At 39.5% G+C, this 24,531-nt stretch overlaps 1 protein-coding gene across 2 annotated transcripts in view; it reads right to left on the bottom strand.

Moving 5' to 3' along the window:
* LOC126335357 (cilium assembly protein DZIP1-like) overlaps positions 1 to 24,531 on the bottom strand; it is a 249,019-nt gene that overhangs the window by 100,664 nt on the left and 123,824 nt on the right. For both annotated transcript variants that reach the window (XM_049998546.1, XM_049998547.1), the window contains one exon: positions 15,120 to 15,336. In XM_049998546.1, coding sequence (XP_049854503.1) covers positions 15,120 to 15,336 — 217 coding nt within the window. The remainder of the gene's footprint in view (positions 1 to 15,119; positions 15,337 to 24,531) is intronic.

The raw sequence follows: 24,531 nt of genomic DNA, 5'->3' as shown, positions 1-24,531 counted from the left end.
TGCACAAATAGGTTCAGTGTCTTATCAGAAGACAGCAGCAACTTCGTAAACATTGAAAATAAACATTACATCCAACAGGAAAATCAAATTAAAATTGCAAACGGTAAAATTAAAACCACCGGGAATCGTAGGCAGCAGGCAAAGAAATGCAATGTGCTTTTTCTAGCTGACAATCAAGGGAGAAAGCTAGCTAGTATTTTACAAGAAGTGAATACGGATCTGTGTGTAACTGGCATCGTGAAACCCGGCGCGAAGACCAAAAACGTTATTGAAGGTGTCTCAGAACACGGGAATACACTGAAGAACAGTGACATCGTTGTTTGTGTGACTGGTGCCAACGACGTAGCTCATAACGAAGCCTGAAAGTGCATAACAGGTTTGAGGGATTTTTTAAACGTAAATATGATGAAAAACACTGTTGTTGTGACGATACCTCATAGATACGACCTCGTGTATAATGCGTGTGTGAATAAAGAAATTCGAAAAACCAATGCTAGAATAAAACAATTATGCTCTACTTACGCGAAATGCAATGTAGTAGATATTAACAGACTGGCGAAAAATCTGCACACCAGACACGGTGAGCATCTGAATTACCAGGGTAAAAAATTACTCTGTCACGAGATAAGCAAAATTATAAATGAAATTCACGAACGCAACTGTCTAGTTTTAAAAGACACTATTTCTATGGACACTTATGGACCTCCTTTTTTAGGCAATACAACGTTAGAGGGGAAGGAAGGGTAGAAACCACGATAAGGGAAAAATGCAGAAAAGTAATTAATTCAGATAACTGTGTTGTTTTAGAGCGGTGAAAATAAATGAACGTACAAGACATTGTGACATTAAAATACCTTTCTGTGCAAATAACAATGTTCTCCTTTTACATATAAATGTACAATCACTTCGTAGTAAAATCAATGAACTGCAGTACTGGCTTGATAAAATTAACTGCAGTATATTGTGTATCAATGAACACTGGATGAAAGAGTCTGAAATAGGCTTGTGTGTTCCTCCAGGATATTTGCTAGTTACTAGCTATTGCAGAAGAAGCATTTCACATGGTGGAGTGTCAATCTATGTTAAAAGCAAACTAGATTTAGATTATTCAGTAGTAGACCTTAGCAAAATGTGCCTTGAAGGCATATTTGAAGTAGCTGGTATGGTAATGCACACACAAAAAATTGTAATTGTGTCAGTGTATCGAGCTCCAAGATCTGATGAAATAATATTTATAGAAAAAATTAACACTCTAATTTTGCAGTTGTCCAAATATAAACAACATAAAATTATAATTGTAGGGGATATTAACATAGATATAAGGGCAAAGAAGAAAAATGTTATCTATATGGTTAATTCTCTGAAATCACTGAACTATTATTGTCTTAATGAAAAGCCCACCAGACAGTATGCATGTCTTGATAACATAATTAGTAATGTATATGAAGATACTCTTGAATGTGATGTAATAGAATTAGGAATATCAGATCATGCAGGACTATGGCTTCGAATAGAAAATACAAAACTCAACCCTAAAGAAAGACAAGTAACATATAGACTTCTAGGAGAATCCAATGTAAATAACATGATTAGTGAATTACAGGAAATTGATTGGTCTCATAAAATTAATAATAACAAAACAACTGACAAATGCTTTACTATTTTCCTCACAGAAATTAAGCACATTGTAGAAAAGATGTGCCCCACTGTAACAAAAAGACAACATCCTAATAATACACATAAGCAGTGGCCTACTAACAAGTGGTACACTCCAAAACTTAACAAACTTAGGATACTACTCCTAATTCTGAAGGATAAGTCTGGAAAAAGTGATCAAGACAAGGCAAATTACATAAATATGAGAAAACTTTACAAATCAGAAATAAAAGGGGCTAAGTGCAATGCAAATGATGAATATATTTTGAATTCCAAAAATAAATGTAAAGCAGCTTGGAAAGTCATAAAACAGGAAATTAATAACATCAATAAAGAAAACAACATCCCTATAGACTGCGATACACTCAATGATTATTTTGTAAATAGTGCCACTACCACTCCACTCAATAATTCTACCACAGATGCAGAAACACTACTCATTCATACAAAACAGATTAGTGAGAAATTTACTTGGACCCCCATCACCCTAAATGACATTTGCAAATTGATACACAAACTAAGCAATTCCAAAACAGAAGACTATTATGTACTCAGTAATTTGATCATAAAGCGTATAGCAAAGGAAATCAAAATGCCACTTCTCTCACTGTCAAACAGAGTACTACATGAAGGAATTTTTCCAGAATGTCTTAAGCTCACAGTTACACTACCTATGTATAAAAAAGGTGATAAAAACCTCCCAAACAACTACAGACCCATATCAATAGTACCAATCATATCCAAAATAATAGAAAATTGGATGCATATGCAGCTATACAGCTATTTTGAAAGCAACAAACTACTAAATGAACAGCAATTCGGATTCAGGTCTCACCTATCAACTGTAAAAGCAACTGAAGCTTTGGTGAACAACGTATATGAAGCATATGAAAAGAGGCTGCATATATCTGGAACACTTATTGATTTAAGCAAAGCATTTGATTCAGTGTCTCATGACATAATCATTAAAAAATTAGAATACTTTGGTATTGAAGATATACCACTCACCTTATTCAAATCTTATTTAAGCAATAGGTTACAGCTTGTATAGGCAAATAAACAGAGATCAGCAATACTCCCTATAAAAAGAGGAATACCCCAAGGCTCGGTTCTTGGGCCTTTCCTGTTCATTGTCTATATTAACGATTTCTCAATTTATATTCCATGTAAGAATATACTGTACGCTGACGATATAACACTAATAACCTCAGGTGACAATTTACAATCTGTGCAGGATAACAACAGAGAAATAATGCAAATGACTAGTCACTGGTGTCAGGCCAATCAACTGTGCATAAACAATACAAAAACAGAAGAAATAATTTTTAACCTAAAAGCTACAAAAAGTAAAAATAAAGCAGTGAAACTACTTGGATTGCACATAGACCAAAAACTCTCCTGGGAAGAACACACCAATCACCTGTGCAGCAAACTAGCCCGTGTACTTTTTTTACTGTACAAATTGAGAAACAGTGTGAGCAAACAGCTGTTACTCCAGTCATATTTTGCTTTCTTCCATTCCCATCTGGAGTATGGAATTTTGCTTTGGGGTAATTCCTCGGGGGCTAAATGTATTTTCAGATGGCAAAAGAAGGCCATCAGATGTATACTAGGATTAGCACCCAGAGATTCCTGCAGAAACCACTTTAAATATCTCAATGTAATGACAGTACCTAGCATGTACATATATAACTGTTTAATGTATGCTAAAGAAAATCTGGACAAATTTAGCACGAGATGGGATGTACACACACACAATACTAGAAATAGTCGCTTGTTGGATTTTCCTTTCTCAAGGATAGCTGCTGTACATAATAACTATAAACATTTGGGCATAAAATTTTTCAATAAGTTACCATACTCAGCTCGTACAGCCCCATTTAATAAATTCAAGAGTGTATTGCAAAATTGGTTAAAATGCAGTGAATTCTATACAATTGAAGAATTCCTAGGAAATACTCATTTTGATAAGTGATAAATGTTTTCAATTCTTAAATAAGCTAAATAATTCTGTGTATATAAGTGTTTATTGACCTAACTGTACTCCATTGTAAACTTTGACGAAGCCAATTGTATGAAAAAAACTGAAAGGCGAATAAAAATATTCTATTCTATTCTATTCACCAGAAAAAGAAGGTGTGTGTCATAGGGCTGTGTTGTTTGCCAAGAAAAGTGAGAAGAACCTCATTCTGTCTGCATGGTTGGAAGGAGGTACACCATGGGTGAGTAGTTAACTTAATCATTTGCAGCTAATTGTCAATTCTAGCCATTCTTCTTCCCACCAACACATGAGTCTACACTGCAACACATTAAGACACCTGCTTCCCCAGTCTTTGTACGCGGAAAGGGCATCCTGGATAGTCTAGATTGCTTTATCTGCTCAGTACAAATGTTGTAGAGAGGTAAGGGCACTCTGGAAGGTGGAACAGACACAGAATTTTGCATGTCATCTGCTCCAGTGCCCTCAAGATCAGTACAATTCTGCATCAAACACAGTGGATTCATGAGGCAATCAGATCTTGAGGACTCTATCTGTGGAAACAAGAGAGCAACCAACAGTGTCCCCCTGTTTCCTCCCATTTGTGAATTTAGCTATATAGCTGTGGGACTCTTTTAAAATGTTGCAAAAGATTGTATTAAGAACACATGCAGGAGTGCAGCCTCTCCTGTACTACACTAGACATAAAATTACTCTGGTCAATTGCAGTAACCAAGTTAGCAGTCAGTTAAAACCGTGGATTTGTGTATGTACTTGCTCCACACTAAGTGACTACTGTACATGCTTCATGTAGATGCGAAATGACCTTGATGCCTTTAGACAACTGGAGATGAGGTGTTCCATACCTGGACAAACAACATTACCATACACTGGTAAAATGGAAGCATTGAGTATCTTATATGCTTGACACACCATGAGGAGTTGCCGCCAGATGGTGAGTGGCACAGAGAATGGGTATGAGGCTGGTCCTGTAAGCACCTGCATACAGTCTGATACCCTCATAATGGTCTCATTGATCCACACACTGAGCACCCACATCTTCATCACACAAAAGCCCTATAAAACTGGAGCACACACACTCTGACAGAACTCTCCCTCCCCAAGATCTGTGGCTAAGACATTTTGCTTTCTGGGTCCTCACCTTCAGGTTCTTTAGGTGTGGTTACCTCAACAGTTTGGAATCAAAAAATGTGGCCCAGAAATTTTAAGAAGTAGAATGGTGTTTCTCATAGGCAAATCAGGAAAATTAATAATATTATGATGATGGTTAAAATGAAACACACACACACACACACACACACACACACACACACACACACACACACACAGAGAGAGAGAGAGAGAGAGAGAGAGAGAGAGCGGGGGGGGGGGGGGGGGGGGGGGGAGGCTTATCTGCAGAAAATGTAAAACCCTTCTTTGTGGCCCACTCCTCCAACCTCATCACCTTAAGTCGTAACCGACAAGTTGCTGTTGCGGAATTGGAGAAGGAACAAAAGAAACTGCAAAATCATCCACAGATAAGGAGCACTGCACAGGACTCCTTACCACAGGCATTATGCAATTTATGGCTATAACAAAGAGGGTGACACTTTAAACATTTCCAAGGGAACACCATTCTCCTCCAAAAAACTATATGACAGCATGTCACCAACTCGGTACGAAAAGTGTGTTTAGATAAGAAGGACCAAATAAATATCTGTAGGTGGCTGTGAAAGACTCATTGGTAGAGCTCTCTCAAAATATTGTCTTTCTAAGTAGTGCCGTACATCTTATTGAGGTCAAAAAATATCCCTACACAACGCTGTCTATGGTAAGAAAGCTTGCTGGATAGCTGCCTCTAGCAGGATCACATTGTCAATCGGAAACCAACATCTCTAATATCGAAACTGAGAGCAGCTAAGAAGCAGTCTCATCTCTAAAATCCACACCAGATGCTGGTTGACAATTCATGCCAACGTATTTCCTATACAGCTCACGAAGGTGATGCTCCATTAACTACTGGGACAGTTTTGTTCCTTTTTCTTTTGATTTGAGGAGAGGTATCAAAATTGCCTCCCTCTATGAATTACAAAATTGTCCTGCAACAATGAATTAAAACATTCCAGTAGGACTGGATTCGATGCTGTCTGCAAGTGTTACAGGATGCTGTATCGGATTTGGTTGTGACACACAGAAAGAGCAGTAGTAATACTCAGAATAGTTGACTCTGAAGTCCAACTCATGCCTCCCAATGGTTGCACAGCAGTGGAGAAATGGCTGGTAATGTCAATAATCATCTCAAAATGATCCGCCAGAGTCTGGGTGATAGGCTGTTTGGCACCACCCCTGCTTCAGTACCACAGCTATAGTTAAATGATAGTGTTAACTATAAAACCTACTGAAGGCTTCCCAAAATTTTTTAGAACAAATGGAGCAGGAATGCATGCAATGATCTTTTCTTACTCTCTCTAAGCATTCATTGGCTTTGGCTCTTGCAGCATGAAAGACTGTGAGGTTAACTGCTGTTGGGCTGCACCTAAACTGTCATACAGCTGCATGCCTAACCCAAATTGCTGAGCAGCACTCTTCAGTCCACAATTGCACAAACTGCCTTCGAAGATGGTCTGAGGACTTTAGAGTGGATAAGTTGGTGGCATGATGGATCGTACATGTGATGTCGTCCACCCACTCTTGGACTCTGCCTCAGGAGTCAAACATAGCCAGGTGGTTGAAAAGCATCAACTTAGCTGTGATTACCATCCATCTTGATAGCTTCCTTTCAAGAAGTATGTGGACCTAGAGTGGGACATGATCAATGGAATTGTGTCATTAGTAACCTCTCATTGAGCAAAATCTGTGAGGGCTGAGTAGCAGAAAGAGAGATCTATGACCGACAATGATCCAGTAACAATACTGAAATAAGTTGGATTGCATGTGTTGAACAAGCACAGCCCTTGAAACATCATGAGGCTCTCTAAAACTCAACCACTAGGGCATGTAAAGGTTGAGCCCTCTAATACATTATGGGAATTGAAGTTTCCAAGTAGAAGAAATGGTTAGCGAAGTTGATCTCTAAGGGCTGTGAAAGCCTCAGGATCTAATGCTTCCTGTAGCAGTCAATACAGGAAGCATATTGTAACCCTGTGACCCACATGAACTTCAATGGCAACTGCTTCCAGGTCAGGAATGAGGATAGAACAGAGGAGTGGTGTATGTTATTGACAAACACAGCCACCCCTCTACTGGCCTTTCCCCATTCATGTCATCCTTGTGGTGGAGGGTAAAGCACTGTAGCACAGGGGCATCAATAAGTGTAAAACATGTAAGGGTTGTCCTTGTGCTAGGAGATTCAGTTTATCTACATGTTTTCTGACCATTGATGTTCCCCTACAGTATATCAGTGAGATTTCCCTTTTGCCCTTGCTCTCTGCCTTACTAACCAGCCACTTTTGTTAGTCGATTGCTGGGCTGTGACATAAGTCCAAGTTGGGAGAGCCCATTCTTCATGGCCCATTGAACTGGTGACAAAGATTGGTGCTAAAGACTGATACATCTCTTTTTCAACATTCTCTATTACCTACTGATGTGTGGGTTTAATTCATGGCTGCTAGCTCTCATGTACTCAGTCCAACATTTCTGGCTGCCATAAACTGTTGTATCTCTCCTCATGCCACCCATGTTTGAGAAAGGCAAGGTCATGGAGGTTGTCCACAACAGCCCTAGGAACCACATTCAGGAGTCAGTCATACTTCTCTTGTCCAACTCTTTTCTGTTGGATTTCCTTGATGTCCTAGCATGACTTGAATTCCTCTGCTGTTATGACATACTTCACCGGAAGAGCTTAGTGGCTGTCTTCTGCAACATCTTTCATAACATGTGAGATTTTGTCAGCTTCTGAACTGTCCTTTGACCAAACAGAATTGCTGCTGATTGTCACCAAATATTTTTCAGTTCAGTCTGGAATGTGTCTCTGCTATTGAGCTTCTCTTCATGTTCTCAGACCACTGTTTGGCTGTGCCATCCATGTGAAAGTATACATTTACCAAAAACATCATATCATCCCACCAGTCATATTTGACAATTTGGTTGAATCCTTTGAGCCATTTTGTCCGGTCTTGTCCAGCATCTTCGGAAAAAATTGGTGGATGCCAAATGTGCAGCTGACTTACTTGCTGTTTTAGTATCCATTGGTCTCATGAACACACAAACCTTAGGAATGAAATACTTCTTGTATTCTGCTCTCTGTCCATGTAGGTGACAGCTTTTACATCACCTAATTGGAGTCACAGTGATGCAGATGTTTTGAAGTACCCAATGTCCCCGCCATGCAATGTAATGTCAAGTCCAAATCCAAAAGCAGAATCAGCAATATAGTACACCACTTAGCACAGGATGAATATTTATTAAGGACACTGGAGGGAGATTGCTGCTATTTAGGCAAACACTAAATATTCCTGAATATGCAAACCTTACATGTACAACATATTTATAAGATCTGAATATAATAGAGGGAAACATTCCACGTGGGAAAAATATATCTAAAAACAAAGATGATGTGACTTACCAAACAGAAGTGCTGGCAGGTCGATAGACACACAAACAAACACAAACATATACACGAAATTCAAGCTTTCGCAACCAACGGTTGCTTCTTCAGGAAAGAGGGAAGGAGAGGGAAAGACGAAAGGATGTGGGTTTTAAGGAAGAGGGTAAGGAGTCACTCCAATCCCGAGAGCGGAAAGACTTACCTTAAGGGGAAAAAAGGGCAGGTATACACCCGCCCGCCCGCCCGCCCACACACACACACACACGCACACACACACACACACACACACACACACACATATCCATCCGCACATACACAGACACAAGCAGACAGGGAAAGACGAAAGGATGTGAGTTTTAAGGAAGAGGGTAAGGAGTCACTCCAATCCCGAGAGCGGAAAGACTTACCTTAAGGGGAAAAAAGGGCAGGTATACACCCGCCCGCCCACACACACACACACACACACACACACACACACACACATCCATCCGCACATACACAGACACAAGCAGACATTTGTGCTTTTAGGTGCCTAAGGAGTGGCAACCATGTAAGTTTAGAGTCAAAGGTGAGGCCCAAAAACCACAGCATGTTTTAAAAATTGGAAACAGTATTCCTCATCCTCAACTCAGGAAAGTTTAAAACAAAAAGTGAATAGTTAAAAATAACATCCACAGATTTCTTGGTGGAGAAATTAAAACTCTTCTTCACTGCTCTTTCCTCCAACCATCGAATAGTCAGTTACAACTGACAAGTTGTTGCAAGGCTCAAGGAGGGAAAAAAAGGCAGTGAAGTGCTCAACAAATAAAAATCATTGGACAGGACATTTAACAACTGATATGACACTATTAACATCTATGACAAAGACAGTCATACTTAAAACACTACCTTCAAGGAGATCGTTGTCCTCCTCAAAGCAATATGAGGGGACACCATCAGTTCAAACCTAAACTAGTGTGGTAAGAGGAAGGACCATATACAGGAGGGAAGACATCATCGAAAACCCCACTCATGGAGCTGCCTGAGCAATATATGCCTCCAATTATTATCCTCAGCCTTCTTAGTGCCAAAAAATAGATCCAGTAAGTGATGCTGGTACAAGAAAACCTGTTGTATAGTCACTTCCAGGAGGGTCACATTATCAAAGGTGGAGCAATATTCTGGGGATCTACAAGGTGTATGATGAAAGTAATGAGACTGAGAACACTATGAGCAATGTGGCAACATGTGTTGTTGTTCTTGTGTACACTGGTGTGTTCATCCCTTCCAGAGGCTCAGTCCAAGTTTCATCTCCGTACAATTATCACAAGTTTTGAGAGCACCATCAGTGATGCTGTTATGCCATAAAGTTTTGTGTTAAACTTGGGGAATCCATGAGTGTTACCTGTGAAAAGTTTAAACAGGGCTTTGGGGAATGTTTCTTATTAAGAGCACAAGCTTTTTGCTGGAACAGATCATTTTTAGAAGGCCGAGAGTACATTGAAGATGAACCTTGTACAGCAAGATCTTTAACTTCGAAAACCAAGGAAAATATCAACCCTGTGCATGCTCTTGTGAGATCAGACTGAGGTATAATGGGTGATTAGTTCTTAATAGGATTGCCAATGACTACAAAACGTTTTGTCATGTGATCACAGGTGATGAATCCTGGATTTTTAGTACAATTCTGAGACAAGGTGACAAAGTGAGGAGTAGTACACTGAGACATCTCCTTGACCGAAAAAAGCTCAAATGAGAAAATCAAAAATCAAAGCAATGCTGATTTGCTTTTCTTTTGGCAGTACGGGTATCACACATATGAAAGGCTCAAGAAAAATATGAACTGTGTGAGACCAGACACTGCAGACAAGTGGATGCTGCATCATGACAATGTCCCACGTCACACAGCCACTTCTATCACGAAATTCTTGACCTCAAAAGGCATTCCTGTTGTTCCACAGCAGCACCCAATTCACGTGATCCTAGTCGTCGTGACTCTTTTCTTTTCCTAAAATTGAAAAATGTCTTAAAATAACATCAGTTTGGGACTCTGGATAACATTCAAAGGAATGTGGCCAGTATGTTAAAAGGTCCCACCAGATGAAGCCTTTCAGTGCTGCTACCGAGACTTGGAACAATATCTTCACTGGTATATAGGGGCTGAAGGGAACTACTTCGAAGATGATGATGATTGGTTTGTGGGGTGCTCAACTGCACAGTCATCAGTGCCTACAAAAAGTTCCAATTTGTTCACAGTCCAATTTCTTTCTTTTCACAGTCTAATCTAGCCACTGTCACAAATGATGAGGATGATGATGAAATTATGAGGACAACACAAACAGCCAGTCCACGAGCATAACAAAATCCCCAACACGACTGGGAATCGAACCCAGGACCCCATGATCCAGAGGTAGCAATGCTAGCCACTAGACCATGAGCTGCAGACGGAACTACTCTGAAAAAAATAAAAAACTTTGTTAGATAAAAAAATAAGCTTCATTACCCTTCTCACACACCTTGAAGACTGAAAGTGACAGAAGCTGCCTGGATTCTATGATCCCGACAAGGTGACTGACCATCCACTTCAAGTTCTTTCCCAAGCAGCTAACAAGGTAACACCACAATAACTACTCAGGCATGTGCAGTCCTTCCCAGGTTTTAAAAGTGGAATTAAAATTGCCTCTTGCCATGAGTTGGGAAAGTGTCCTGTAGCCCAAATGACGTTAAAAAGCATGAGGAGGATTTCTTTGCTCCTCCCTGTGTGGTGCCATAACATACTACAATGGATCCTATCATAACAAGGTGATGTGTCACAAGCCACAAATAATGGAGAGTACACCTCCCACATGGAGAAGGGACTATTGTATTCTTCATCAGTAGAGGATAGAAGTCCCTACTCCCTGCCATCTGCAGCCACTCAGTAGCATCAGAAACCTGAATCATGATTGGAATTGGTGGTAAGTGTGGAAAAATAGACTGCCATAGTCTGGGCAACAACTTGTGGGTTGGTCTGTAGTCTTCCACTCCTCACTACAGCAGCCACTGAGTGGCCGTCCCACCTGCTTTATTTATTTCGTTGAAGATTTGTTGTTCTCGGTGTCGGCATACTGCGTTGCTACACTGGCTGAAAAATGGGGTTCGTAATTTGGACAATGACTACTGTAAATATTGTCGCTGACATATGCACATTTATGTTGCACTGTCTTTTATTTTCACTGTTTACAACCCCCCAATATTACACAGTTATAAGACCAGTGCACTATTTTTCAACTTTCGATAAGCCTCATTAATAGTGTGCAGGCAAACCTCCACAAACTGCTACAATAGTTTACTACTGAACATTTACAAGCAGTAAAAACCTAACCACAAAGTTCACAGTTCTTGAAGAATAGAAAGGTACATATGGAGCAGACACTGTCATTGTTTTTACACATGGCGTAACTGTTTAACACTTATTCCACTGTTAATTTGAAGCATTGTTGTTGTCCTAACCAACACAGATTTCTCATGTGAAACTCTGATGTGGACTGACTGTCTTATGACCAAAAATCGGACCATTATATATCATCACAATAATAGGCCCAAAAACTACACAATGTTTCAAGTTAAATTTACAGAAATTACAATTTAAACTTAACTCATTAAATTAACTGATTGCATCAAAAAATTCCATCTTTTAAATAGTTTCTTGTACTACAAGGTTTAGGCCGAATTATTTGTTTAAATGATGAAATTAACATACTTCATTATGTGAACAACGCTTCTGAAAAACTGTTAATTACTTTGGAATTAATGAAAGGCTGGCTTTGCTAACATGTTTTTGAATACAGCCAAATAAATACTTCAAGATTACTAATATTTCATCTTCCAAATGTTTATAATTAGTACATAACTTATATTTGTTTATTAGTCAACAATAGAATTGAAGTTATGAAACAATTACTGATTTTGTCATATAATGAAAGATACTAACTAGGAGTAGTCAAAATAAATTACAAAATCAGTTACATACATAAAACTAGGTACAAAATTAGATCTGGTGTTATATGCTTTAAAACTACAGGCCAATCTGACTCTTTTATGAAAATGCAGATTATATTCGCATATGTTTATGGTAACTCGTTAAACATGAAAAATGAAATTAAGGAGGCAGAAGGCAAAACAAGAGGGTTATTACAATTATCCCAGCTTGCTTCGTCACAACTGGGCACCTACCTCCTATCCCAGAAATCTGCCTCATGGTCTCCCATACAAACATACAATTAGTGGAATAATTGATAGGGCTCAGGAACTGTTGCCACAATCTCCTTTTACTGTCCCTAACAATTCAGCAACATTTCGCATCACTACCGAGAGGCTACGAGGTTCTCTGTTGTTGCCCAGGGCTTGAAGCTATGAAGAGGGCCCTCTTGTTCCTGCTTGCAGAGCAGAATTTGTCCAGCCACCAAGGAACAGTCTGCCTTTTCAACCGACCCGAACACTGCAGAATGGATGCTTCATTGGTGTGGTGGATTATTTTGATAATATAATCCACCCATTCCTGGACACTGTCACAATGATCGAACACAGAACGTGGGCTAAAAAGTGGCCAGTCTATGCTACAGAGCACCCAATACAGTGGCTTTCTTTCAGGTGCCACTCTGTCTGGCAGGTGAATTCCGATCACGAACTTATTAGTTCCTCATACACGTGCCTCACAAAATGATCACAATGACAATATTTGAGAAATCAGAGTTAATACTCGGACTTGTTGTTGTCGTTGTGGTCTTCAGTCCTGAGACTGGTTTGATGGAGCTCTCCATGCTACTCTATCCTGTGCAAGCTTCTTCATCTCCCAGTACCTACTGCAACCTACATCCTTCTGAATCTGCTTAGTGTATTCATCTCTTGGTCTCCCTCTACAATTTTTACCCTCCATGCTGCCCTCCAATACCAGACTGGTGATCCCTTGCCTCACGTATTCTGATATTTCTATGGAATCCAAACTCATCTTCCCCGAGGTCGGCTTCTACTTCTAGTACCAAGCCTATATTCTCCCTTAAACATTTCTTCTACTCTTTCCCTTACAACAATATCCCTGTCCCCCATGACTATTAGATTTTCATCTCCCTTTATGTACTGAATTAACCATTCAATATCCTCACACACTTTCTCTATCTCTTCATCGTCAGCTTGTAACATTGGCATGTGCACCTGAACTAATGTTGTTGGTGTTGGTTTGCTGTCGTTTCTGATGACAACAGCCATATCACTCAACTGTTCACAGTAACTCACTCTCTGCCCTACTTTCTTATTTATGACAAATCCTACTCCCATAATACTATTTTCTGCTGCTGTTGATATTACCCTATACTCATCTAGAAATCCCTGACTTCTTTTCTTTCAGTTCAATGACCCCCCCCCCCCCCCACCCTTCCCCCACCCTATGTCTAGTCTGAGCCTTAGCGTTTTCCTTTTCGGATTTTCTGGTTTCCCTACCACATTCAAACTTCTGAGATTCCACACCTCGACTCATAGAATGTTATCCCTTCACTGGGTATTCAATCTTTTTCTCATGATCACCTTCCCCTTTGCAGTCCCTTCCTGGAGATCCAATGAGGGACTAGTCTGGAATCTTTTGCAAATGGAGAGATTATCATGACACTTTTCTATTACAGACCACTTGTTCTGTTGATACACCTTAAGCATCTTTAATGCAGTGGTTTCCATTCGTTTCACAATCTCATGCCGTTGATAACTGCTGATTCTTTGGTCTTTAGGGGCAGTTTCCCACCTCAAGGGCAAGTATTTGCTCTGAATCTCTCTCCACCCTTCGCTCTCTGTGACAAGCCCATTGGCTGCATGGGGTGACTTCGTATCATGGAAGTCTTTAGCCACCCTTGCAGGTGAATTTTATTCAAAATTTAAGCAGTGGCAGGGTTCAAACCCAGGACCGAGGATGTGTTGATTATTAATCAAAGACACTACCTATAGACCACAGTCACCAAGAGCCTTGCAAATGTAGGAAGCTGACAACTTTTCAGAGGAACCTTTTACTCATTTAAGAACAGTATGCACATTATCTACCAAAGAGTGTGGTCTGCTTCACTGCTCTGTTGTACATCCACCAACATACCAGGTGGACTAGCGACACATGGTCTTTTAGGAGTTGGGGTGTTGATACTGCCCAATGGACCACCAAAACAACAGGGAGTAGAAAAAATGATTTAGGGTTCATGGAAATTCCACGAGTAACTAGGGAATTAAGTGTATACCCAGACAGAGCCTGTTTCTCTGCATAGGCCTGGTATGTGTGTGTGTGTGTGTGTGTGTGTGTGTGTGTGTGTGTGTGTGTGTGTGTCCCAGTTTGGCAAAATAGGGACGAAGTACCAATTTCAATTTCTTCCCATCTTTTCCTTTCTTTTGCTTCAATATTCTTTCACCATGTCTCTTTTTTTTCTTTCTTCAGACCACTTCAGACCTATTCCCTAATTGCTCCTGTCCTTAACCCTTTCTTTCCAAAAATGTTTTTTTCTGGTGCTTCTGTCTTTACATTGTGTACATCTAAAACTTTAACTTCTTAAATACAGCTTCTTGTTAATTTCTTTTCCCACAGACACTTGAATATATGTTTCATCAGCATATTGTCATTTATACTATATAAATGTCCAAATATTATCAGTCTTCTGTTCCTCATTTTTTCTATATTTTGTAAATATGTACTACAGTTTATTTTCTTTTCTTTTCTGATATTTTCTACACTAGTAATCTCCTCACTATTGGTCTACAAAATAAACTGTATATCTAAGCTAATTTTACGAGAGGGAAATGGCTAGGAAGATGATAATGATGAATATTTGAGAAAAGTTGGTTTGAAAATGCCACAAATCTTAAAAATAAAACTACAGATTCATCATATAACTACATGAATACTATTTCTTCTGTATACACAAATAAGTCATTAAATTAAAGATAATTTACTTGAATTTCCAATGTCCCCTGATTGGTTCAAACCACGTGCTTTTCTTTTCACACGGTTTATGATGCTGTCAACTTGCAAAGACCTCGGATTCCTCACAGCAGCTGTCTTCTTTGTTGAAATCTCATCTCTCACTGTTTTTGTGCCATTAAGGGTAATGAGTCTCTGTCTGACCTTATTTAGCAGAAATTCTCTGACCTTGAAGTAATCCACATACCTCTGTAAAAGAAATCATCATTTTCATCAGCATCACAATCATGTAGGCACGGAAACATATACACACAAGGTTAATGAAGCAAATTTTGAATTTCTTTTTTTACATCACTGTGGCTGAGGGACTGTGTAAACTTTCAGACACCACCACATACAAAGTTTGCCAAAGTAATCCCATTCCTGATGTCCACGTGGAGCTTCAAGGAATCCTCAGAACCTTAGGCCCCCTACAAAACCTTTCACCTGACTCCATCAACCTCCTGACCCCACCGACACCCCACACCCCTACCTTCTACCTTCTTCCTAAAATTCACAAACCCAATCATCCTGGCCGCCCCATTGTAGCTGGTTACCAAGCCCCCACAGAACGTATCTCTGCCTACATAGATCAACACCTTCAACCCATTACATGCAGTCTCCCATCCTTCATCAAAGACACCAACAAAGCCTGGAATCCTTACCCAATCTGTTATCCCCGGAAACCATTCTTGTAACCATTGATGCCACTTCCTTATACACAAATATTCCACACGTCCAGGGCCTCACTGTGATGGAGCACTTCCTTTCACGCCGATCACCCGCCACCTTACCTAAAACCTCTTTCCTCATTACCTTAGCCAGCTTCATCCTGACCCACAACTTCTTCACTTTTGAAGGCCAGACATACCAACAATTAAAGGGAACAGCCATGGGTACCAGGATGGCCCCCTCGTACGCCAACCTATTCATGGGTCGCTTAGAGGAAGCCTTCTTCATTACCCAGGCCTGCCAACCCAAAGTTTGGTACAGATTTATTGATGACATCTTCATGATCTGGACTCATAGTGAAGAAGAATTCCGGAATTTCCTCTCCAACCTCAACTCCTTTGGTTCCATCAGATTCACCTGGTCCTACTCCAAATCCCATGCCACTTTCCTTGACGTTGACCTCCCTCTGTCCAATGGCCAGCTTCACACGTCCGTCCACATCAAACCCACCAACAAGCAACAGTACCTCCATTATGACAGCTGCCACCAATTCCAATTTTAGTGTAAGATCAGTGTCCAGTGGGAAACTCAGCCAGGCAAGTACTAAAGATGTTAAAAAAGTTCAAGATACTCACAAAAGTAAAGTGAAAAATACTGTTAGTATATTTCATCAAAATATTGGGGGATTGAAGAATAAAATTGATGAGCTTCTGCTTTGTTTAGAAGATATAGAAACCAAGAATGTAATAAATATACTATGCCTGTCTGAGCATCACATTGTCACTAATATGCAAAAGGTTAGCATCAATGGGTACAAATTAGCTGCACATGTAAGTAGAGATAATATGATGAGAGGAGGAGTTGCCATATATGTCAAAAGCTTCCACAGTGCAAAAAATTTAGAAACTAAAAAATTTTGTGTAGAGCAACATATGGAAGCATGTGCCACTGAACTAAAACTAAATGATGGCACTTTCATAATTGTAACAGTGTATAGGTCCCCCTCAGGGAATTTCCAGCTATTTCTAGAAAACTTGGATGCTTTGTTGTGCTATCTGTCAGACAGGGGGAAGCAAATTATCATTTGTGGGGATTTCAATGTTGATTCCCTGAAAGAGTGTAATAGGAAGAATGACCTTTTAGTATTACTCAGTTCTTTCAATTTGAGCTCCATCACTGATTTTCCTACTCGGATAACAAAGAACAGCAGTACATTGATAGATAACTTTTTTATAGACTAAGATAAGTTTAAGGACATAAATGCTTATCCTGTTGAGAATGGTCTTTCAGATCATAGTGCACAGCTTGTTACAGTACATGACATAGCTCCATGCAGTATAATAAATCAGACTTTCAAAGCAGTGCGTTCAATTAACAATATAAATATTGCAAACTTTAGGGAAAGCCTACAGCAGCTAGACTGGGATGAAGTGTATAAGGAACCCGATGCAAACTTGAAATATAACTTATTTCACAATACATTTTTAAGGGTATTTGAAAACTGTTTTCCCAAGAAAATAGTTAAACATAATTCCAAGAAAACATATAAAAAACCTTGGCTAACTAAAGGAATAAGAATATCTTGCAACCGTAAAAGAGAACTGTATCTAACAGCAAGAGTACTGACCCCGAAATTGTTCAATATTACAAAAACTACTGTGCGGTACTAAGAAAAGTTATTAAAAAGTCCAGAAGCATGTGTATCATGTCTGAGATCAGTAACTCTGATAATAAAATTAAAGCAATTTGGAATATTATTGAAAGGGAAACAGGGCAACCAAGAGCACAGGAAGACTTTAGTGCAATAAAACTGAATGACAAGTGCACTAACAAACAATCAGAAATTGAAAATATTTTGAATAATCATTTTTTAAATGTTGTGGAGAAAATAGGATCTAGATCTTCACTAGAAGAGGCAAGGCTATTAATAGAAGAGGCCATACCTGCGCAGTTTGAAACAACTGTAATTTCACCAACCTCTCCCTCTGAAATCAGTAAAATAATAAACTCACTGAAAAGTAAAAGCTCTTACGGAATTGATGGCATTTCCAGCAAAGTACTTAAAGCTTGTTCCCCACAGATAAGTAGGATTCTCAGCCACGTATGTAATAGCTCTTTGGAGCAGGGTGTTTTCCCTGATAGACTGAAATATGCCATTGTAAAACCATTGCATAAAAAGGGGGATACGTCGGATGTCAACAACTACCGCCCAATCTCTCTTCTGACAGCTCTATCAAAAATTTTTGAGAAAGTAATGTATTCAAGAGTAGCCTCCCATATTTGTAAAAATAAAGTACTAACAAAATGTCAGTTTGGTTTTCAGAAAGGCTTTTCAACAGAAAATGCTATATATGCTTTCACTGATCAAATATTAAATGCTCTGAATAACCGGACATCACCCATTGGTATTTTTTGTGATCTCTCAAAGGCCTTTGATTGTGTAAATCATGGAATTCTTTTAGATAAGCTAAATCATTATGGTTTGAGTGGGGCAGTGCACAAATGGTTTAATTCATACTTAACTGGAAGAATGCAGAAAGTTGAAATAAGTGGTTCGTGTAATGTTAAAACAACAGCTGATTCCTCAAACTGGGGTGCTATCAAGCACGGGGTCCCACAGGGTTCGGTCTTAGGTCCTTTACTGTTCTTGATATACATTAATGACTTACCATTCCACATTGATGAAGATGCAAAGTTAGTTCTTTTTGCTGATGATACAAGTAAAGTAATAACATCCAAAAACCAAGAACTAAGTGATGTAATTGTAATGATGTTTTTCACAAAATTATTAAGTGGTTCTCAGCAAACGGACTCTCTTTAAATTTTGATAAAACACAGTATATACAGTTCCGTACAGTAAATGGCACAACTCCAGTAATAAATATAGACTTTGAACAGAAGTCTGTAGCTAAGGTAGAATTTTCAAAATTTTTAGGTGTGTCCATTGATGAGAGCTTAAACTGGAAGCAACACATTGATGGTCTGCTGAAACGTCTGAGTTCAGCTACATATGCTATTAGGGTTACTGCAAATTTTGGTGATAAGAATCTCAGTAAATTAGCTTACTATGCCTACTTTCATTCACTGCTTTCGTATGGCATCATATTCTGGGGTAATTCATCGTTGAGTAGAAAAGTATTCATTGCACAAAAACGTGTAATCAGAATAATTGCTGGAGCCCACCCACGGTCATCCTGCAGACATTTAAGGATCTTGGGATCCTCACAGTAACCTCACAGTATATATATTCCCTTATGAAATTTTTTGATAATAATCCAACCCAATTCAAAAGTAATAGCAGTGTGCATACCTATAACACCAGGAGAAAGGATGATCTTCACTATGCAGGGTTAAATCTGACTTTGGCACAGAAAGGGGTAAATTATGCTGCCACAAAAGTCTTTGGGCACCTACCAAACAGCATCAAAAGTCTGACAGATAGCCAACTAACATTTAAAAATAAATTAAAAGAATTTCTAGATGACAACTCCTTCTACTCATTGGCTGAATTTTTAGATATTTAAAAAAATAAAAAATAAAAAAACTTAATCATTAGTGTCATGCAATATTTTGTGTAATGTAATTTCTTGTACAGACATCTTTTATTAACCTGACACGTTCCACATCATTACGAAGTGTCGTATTCATGATCTATGGAACAAGTATTAATCTAATCTAATTTAATCTAATCATCAAACGGTCCCTTCCCTACAGCCTAAGTCTTCATGACAAACGAATCTGCTCCAGTCCTGAATCCCTGAACCATTACACCAACAACCTGAAAACAGCTTTCGCATCCCGCAACTAGCCTCCTGACCTGGTAAAGAAGCAAATAACCAGAGCCACTTCCTCATCCCCTCAAACCCAGAACCTCCCACAGAAGAACCACAAAAGTGCCCCACTTGTGACAGGATACTTTCCGGGACTGGATCAGACTCTGAATGTGGCTCTCCAGCACAGATATGAGTTCCTCAAATCCTGCCGTGAAATGAGATCCATCCTTCATGAAATCATCCCCACTCCACCAAGAGTGTCTTTCCGCTGTCCACCTAACCTTCGTAACCTCTTAGTTCATCCCTATGAAATCACCAAACCACCTTCCATACCCTCTGGCTCCTACCCTTGTAACCGCCCCGGTGTAAAACCTGGCCCATGCACCCTCCCACCACCACCTACTCCAGTTCTGTAACCCGGAAGGTGTACACGATCAAAGGCAGAGCCACGTGTGAAAGCACCCATGTGATTTACCAACTGACCTGCCTACACTGTGAAGCTTTCTATGTGGGAATGACCAGCAACAAACTGTCCATTCGCATGAATGGACACAGGCAGACAGTGTTTGTTGGTAATGAGGATCACCCTGTGGCTAAACATGCCTTGGTGCACGGCTAGAACATCTTGGCACAGTGTTACACCGTCCGGGTTATCTGGATACTTCCCACTAACACCAAACTGTCAGAACTCCGGAGATGGGAACTTGCCCTTCAGTATATCCTCTCTTCTTGTTATCCACCAGGCCTCAACCTCCTCTAATTTCAAGTTGCCACCACTCATACCTCACCTGTCTTTCAACAACATCTTTGCCTGTGTACTTCCGCCTCGACTGACATCTCTGTCCAAACTCTTTGCCTTTACAAATGTCTGCTTGTGTCTGTGTATGTGCGGATGGATATGGGTGTGTGTGCGCGAGTGTATACCTGTCCTTCTTCTCCCCTAAGGTAAGTCTTTCTGCTCCCGGGATTGGAATGACTCCTTACCCTCTGCCTTAAAACCCACATCCTTTCGTCTTTCCATCTCCTTCCCTCTTTCAAGATGAAGCAACCGTTGGTTGCGAAAGCTTGAATTTTGTGTGTATGTTTATGTTTGTTTGTGTGTGTTTCGACCTGCCAGCACTTTCACTTTAATTTGAGTATTCCCATCTTCTCCGCTTTCCATGAAACTGAATTGTCCAATCCCACCCTGCCGTTCAGATACTGGATGCAGTTTTGTTGAATCCTCCTTGGAACCAATGCACTGAATCCCGAGTGTTACGCAATTACAATATCATTCCCTTTAGCAAAGAAATAGCTCCATTTTTTAAGTTTTTTTTTTAATTTTTGAGATGAAATGAATGTGGTTAATGGACTCTTAACAGTTTTTTCATCAGACTACAATAACCTAATTGCACCGAAAACCAGACGTTACAGAAGCCAGGGAAGAGGTGCAGTTTTATCCGCAAGCTCAGCAAGCTGATATTGAACATTTCAAGCAGTGTGAGGGGAAGCTTGATCAACTTGGAAGATGCAGTTCGCAGCTAGGAATTGTTCTCACAGTAATGAATGACATAATGACCGAGTCATGAAAGTTTGTCAAAACAATCAAAAATTGTCTAAGTGCCAATTTCAGCAGTAAGCTTTGTGGCTTTCGTTGAGACTTACAGCACCAAGAGACAAAACCAGTCACTTTCACCAGTCCTGTATGTGACTATATGCATTCAGCAACTCCCAATGTTATGATCACTGATTGTGAACTGGACACAATAGTTGACTCAGTCACAAGCCATTTGTAAGGCCAATTATAGCAATTTGTAACTGGCTTCTTTCACCATTCATGATTTGAATACCATAATTAGATGTTACTTTGGGTACCCTAATCATTATACAGTGTCAGGCCAGTGTGGAAATTTGGTCTGGTAATTGGCTGAATCATCTATTAATAGCTTGAAGATACAAGCCTCATCCATCTTTTATACTTATGTTATGTGGGTCCCAGATTCACGTTATAAACCAGTGTGTGTGTCTTCGGCATAACTGTGTAAACTTGTGAAGAACAAATAAAAGCAACATGTGAAGAACAATTAAAAGCAGACCAGAAGCCAACGCAGAGTCTCAGTTCCATATTAACACCGTATCTACGTCATTGGCCTGACGTCTAAGTCATTTTGTACTGTCTCTCACCACAGAGACCTAAAACATCTTAGCCTGACCTTTGTCTCCATCCCAACTCTGCATATATCTACTCCCATGCCAAAGATGGCAGACCTAAAATCCTACATCACCTTCAATCTAATTTTGGGATTCAAATTTTGCAAACCATGCCGGATTACGAGAATGAATATGGTATCTTAAAATTCATTTGATATGTACTACAAGTAAATCTTCCTCCAAGTGTAACTACATGACCCAATTTTAGTACTCCTTGTACTATTAATGTCTCTACTTTGTATTACTTTGATTTACAAGAGTTTAGACAGCAGCTTCTCTACCACGAATCTTGTGGCACTGTCACAGCAGACTCAAACAAAATGTTTCCATTGGTTGGCAACAGTTTTATGCTCCTTGTCCAACTAAATTCTCCTCTTTTATTTATGTTTTACTAGTGAGTTGACAAGAAAAACCCTATTGTGAATATTTTCTTCATGCAACTCCCATCAAATCATTTACTCAAGAACACATACATTCCTCTGTCACTTCTGTAGCAGTAGTCTTCTAATATTAGAGGTAACAATCATCCCCGATATCCTGTCCTTATCAGCAGGTAATGTTTTCCTTCTATTACTGTATTTAGTAGATCAACTTTACTAATGAATGCTGTAGTCTGATGAATTCTTTAATCAGTTGAATATCTTGTTTGATGTGTAACAATGTTTTGACAAGTTTCGTATTTGCCATCTTCAGGATATGCCTAGTAACAAACTTTGTGCAGCACTGCTGTATATTGTTCCGTTTATCACATTTAATTCTAAAGTGATGATCAGAAACATTATGACCACTGCCCACCACAAGACTGAATGTCACCCGGTGGAGTTGTGACTATGTAAAGCAGTAAGAAAAGTCTACAAGTGGAGCAGAGAGAAACGGGGAATCATTCTAGTGATGACACGGACCACACACAGGGAAGTCACCCAACATAGCAACTTTGACAAGTGGCTGATTTTGTTGTCCAGTGTCTGGGAATGAGCATTTCAGTAATGTCATACCTGGCCGGCTGCTCATGTGCTGTGGTTGTGAGCATCTGTGGAAAGTGGTAGAAGCATGGTGAAATCACAAATAGAAACCAAGTGTTGGTTGTCATTACCTCATCACAGACTGTAGAATTCGGAGGCTTGCCGACTTTGTAAAGCAGGGTAGACAATGATATGTGGCAGATCAGGAGACAGAGTATAATGTTGGTACTGAAGCAAGTGTTCCTTAGCACACAGTTCAGTGCACAGTGTTAGACTACGCAGCAGTCAACCACTATGGGACCCCATGTTGATTCGACATTGTCAATTACAATTGCAGCACGCACAGTATCAATGAGATTAGATCATGGAACAATGGAAATGAGTTGCCAGGTCAATAAATCATGTTTTCTATTACATCAGGTCAATGTCTGAGTCTGGATATGCTGTCATCCAGGCGAATGGCTGCTCGACTCTTGCACCACGTCATTGACACAGGCTAGTGGGGGCAATATTATGCTACTGGAACATGAATCTGGTCTTCCATGCAGTCTGTGGTGGTAATCAAAGTCACCACGACAGCTGTGGATCATAAGAACATTACTGTGTACTGCCTGCATACCTTCATGCTATATGTCTTTCTCAACAGATTAATTGGGGATTTGTGCTGCTAGCTCACAATCTGGGTCATTTTCTTACCACAATCGTGAATTTTTTTCTCACCTGGTTCACTGTTTATTTTATATTACAGCTCCTCACTTGGATGTATAACAACAAGTCTATCATTGTCTTAGAAAAAGCAATAATGAAGGAATAAAAGCAGGCTTGGAAATATTTTCAATCATCATTTTTTTATGTTGTGGCGAAAATAGGATCTAGATCTTCACTAGAAGAGGCAAGACTTCTAATAGAAGAGGCCATACCTGAGCAGTTTGAAACAACTGTATTTCCAAATCATTAAAATAATAAATTCACTGAAAAGTAAAAGCTCTTACGGAATTGATGGCATTTCCAGCAAGATACTTAAAGCTTGTTCCCCACACATAAGTAGGATTCTCAGCCACGTATGTAATAGCTCTTTGGAGCAGGGTGTTTTCCCCGATAGACTGAAATATGCCATTGTAAAACCATTGCATAAAAAGGGGGATGCATCGGATGTCAACAACTATCGCCCAATCTCTATCAAAAATTTTTGAGAAAGTAATGTATTCAAGAGTAGCCTCCCACATTTGTTAAAATAAAGTTCTAACAAAATGTCAGTTTGGTTTTCAGAAAGGCTTTTCAACAGAAAATGCTATATATGCTTTCACTGATCAAATATTAAATGCTCTGAATAACCGGACATCACCCATTGGTATTTTTTGTGATCTCTCAAAGGCCTTTGATTGTGTAAACCATGGAATTCTTTTAGATAAGCTAAATCATTATGGTTTGATGGGGGCAGTGCATAAATAATTTAATTCATACTTAACTGGAAGAATGCAGAAAGTTGAAATAAGTGGTTCATGTAATGTTAATACAACAGCTGATTCCTCAAACTGGGGGGCTATCAAGCACGGGGTCCCACAGGGTTCGGCCTTAGGTCCTATACTGTTCTTGATATACATTAATGACTTACCATTCCATATTGATGAAGATGCAAAGTTAGTTCTTTTTGCTGATGATACAAGTATAGTAATAACATCCAAAAACCAAGAACAAAGTGATGTAATTGTAAATGATGTTTTTCACAAAATTATTAAGTGGTTCTCAGCAAACGGACTCTCTTTAAATTTTGATAAAACACAGTATATACAGTTCCGTACAGTAAA

The sequence above is a fragment of the Schistocerca gregaria genome, chromosome 2, assembly GCF_023897955.1.
Source record: "Schistocerca gregaria isolate iqSchGreg1 chromosome 2, iqSchGreg1.2, whole genome shotgun sequence".
Classification (NCBI taxonomy): Eukaryota; Metazoa; Arthropoda; class Insecta; order Orthoptera; family Acrididae; genus Schistocerca; species Schistocerca gregaria.
Note: the sequence above shows the minus strand (reverse complement) of the source record. Positions and strands in the feature narration are given on the sequence as shown.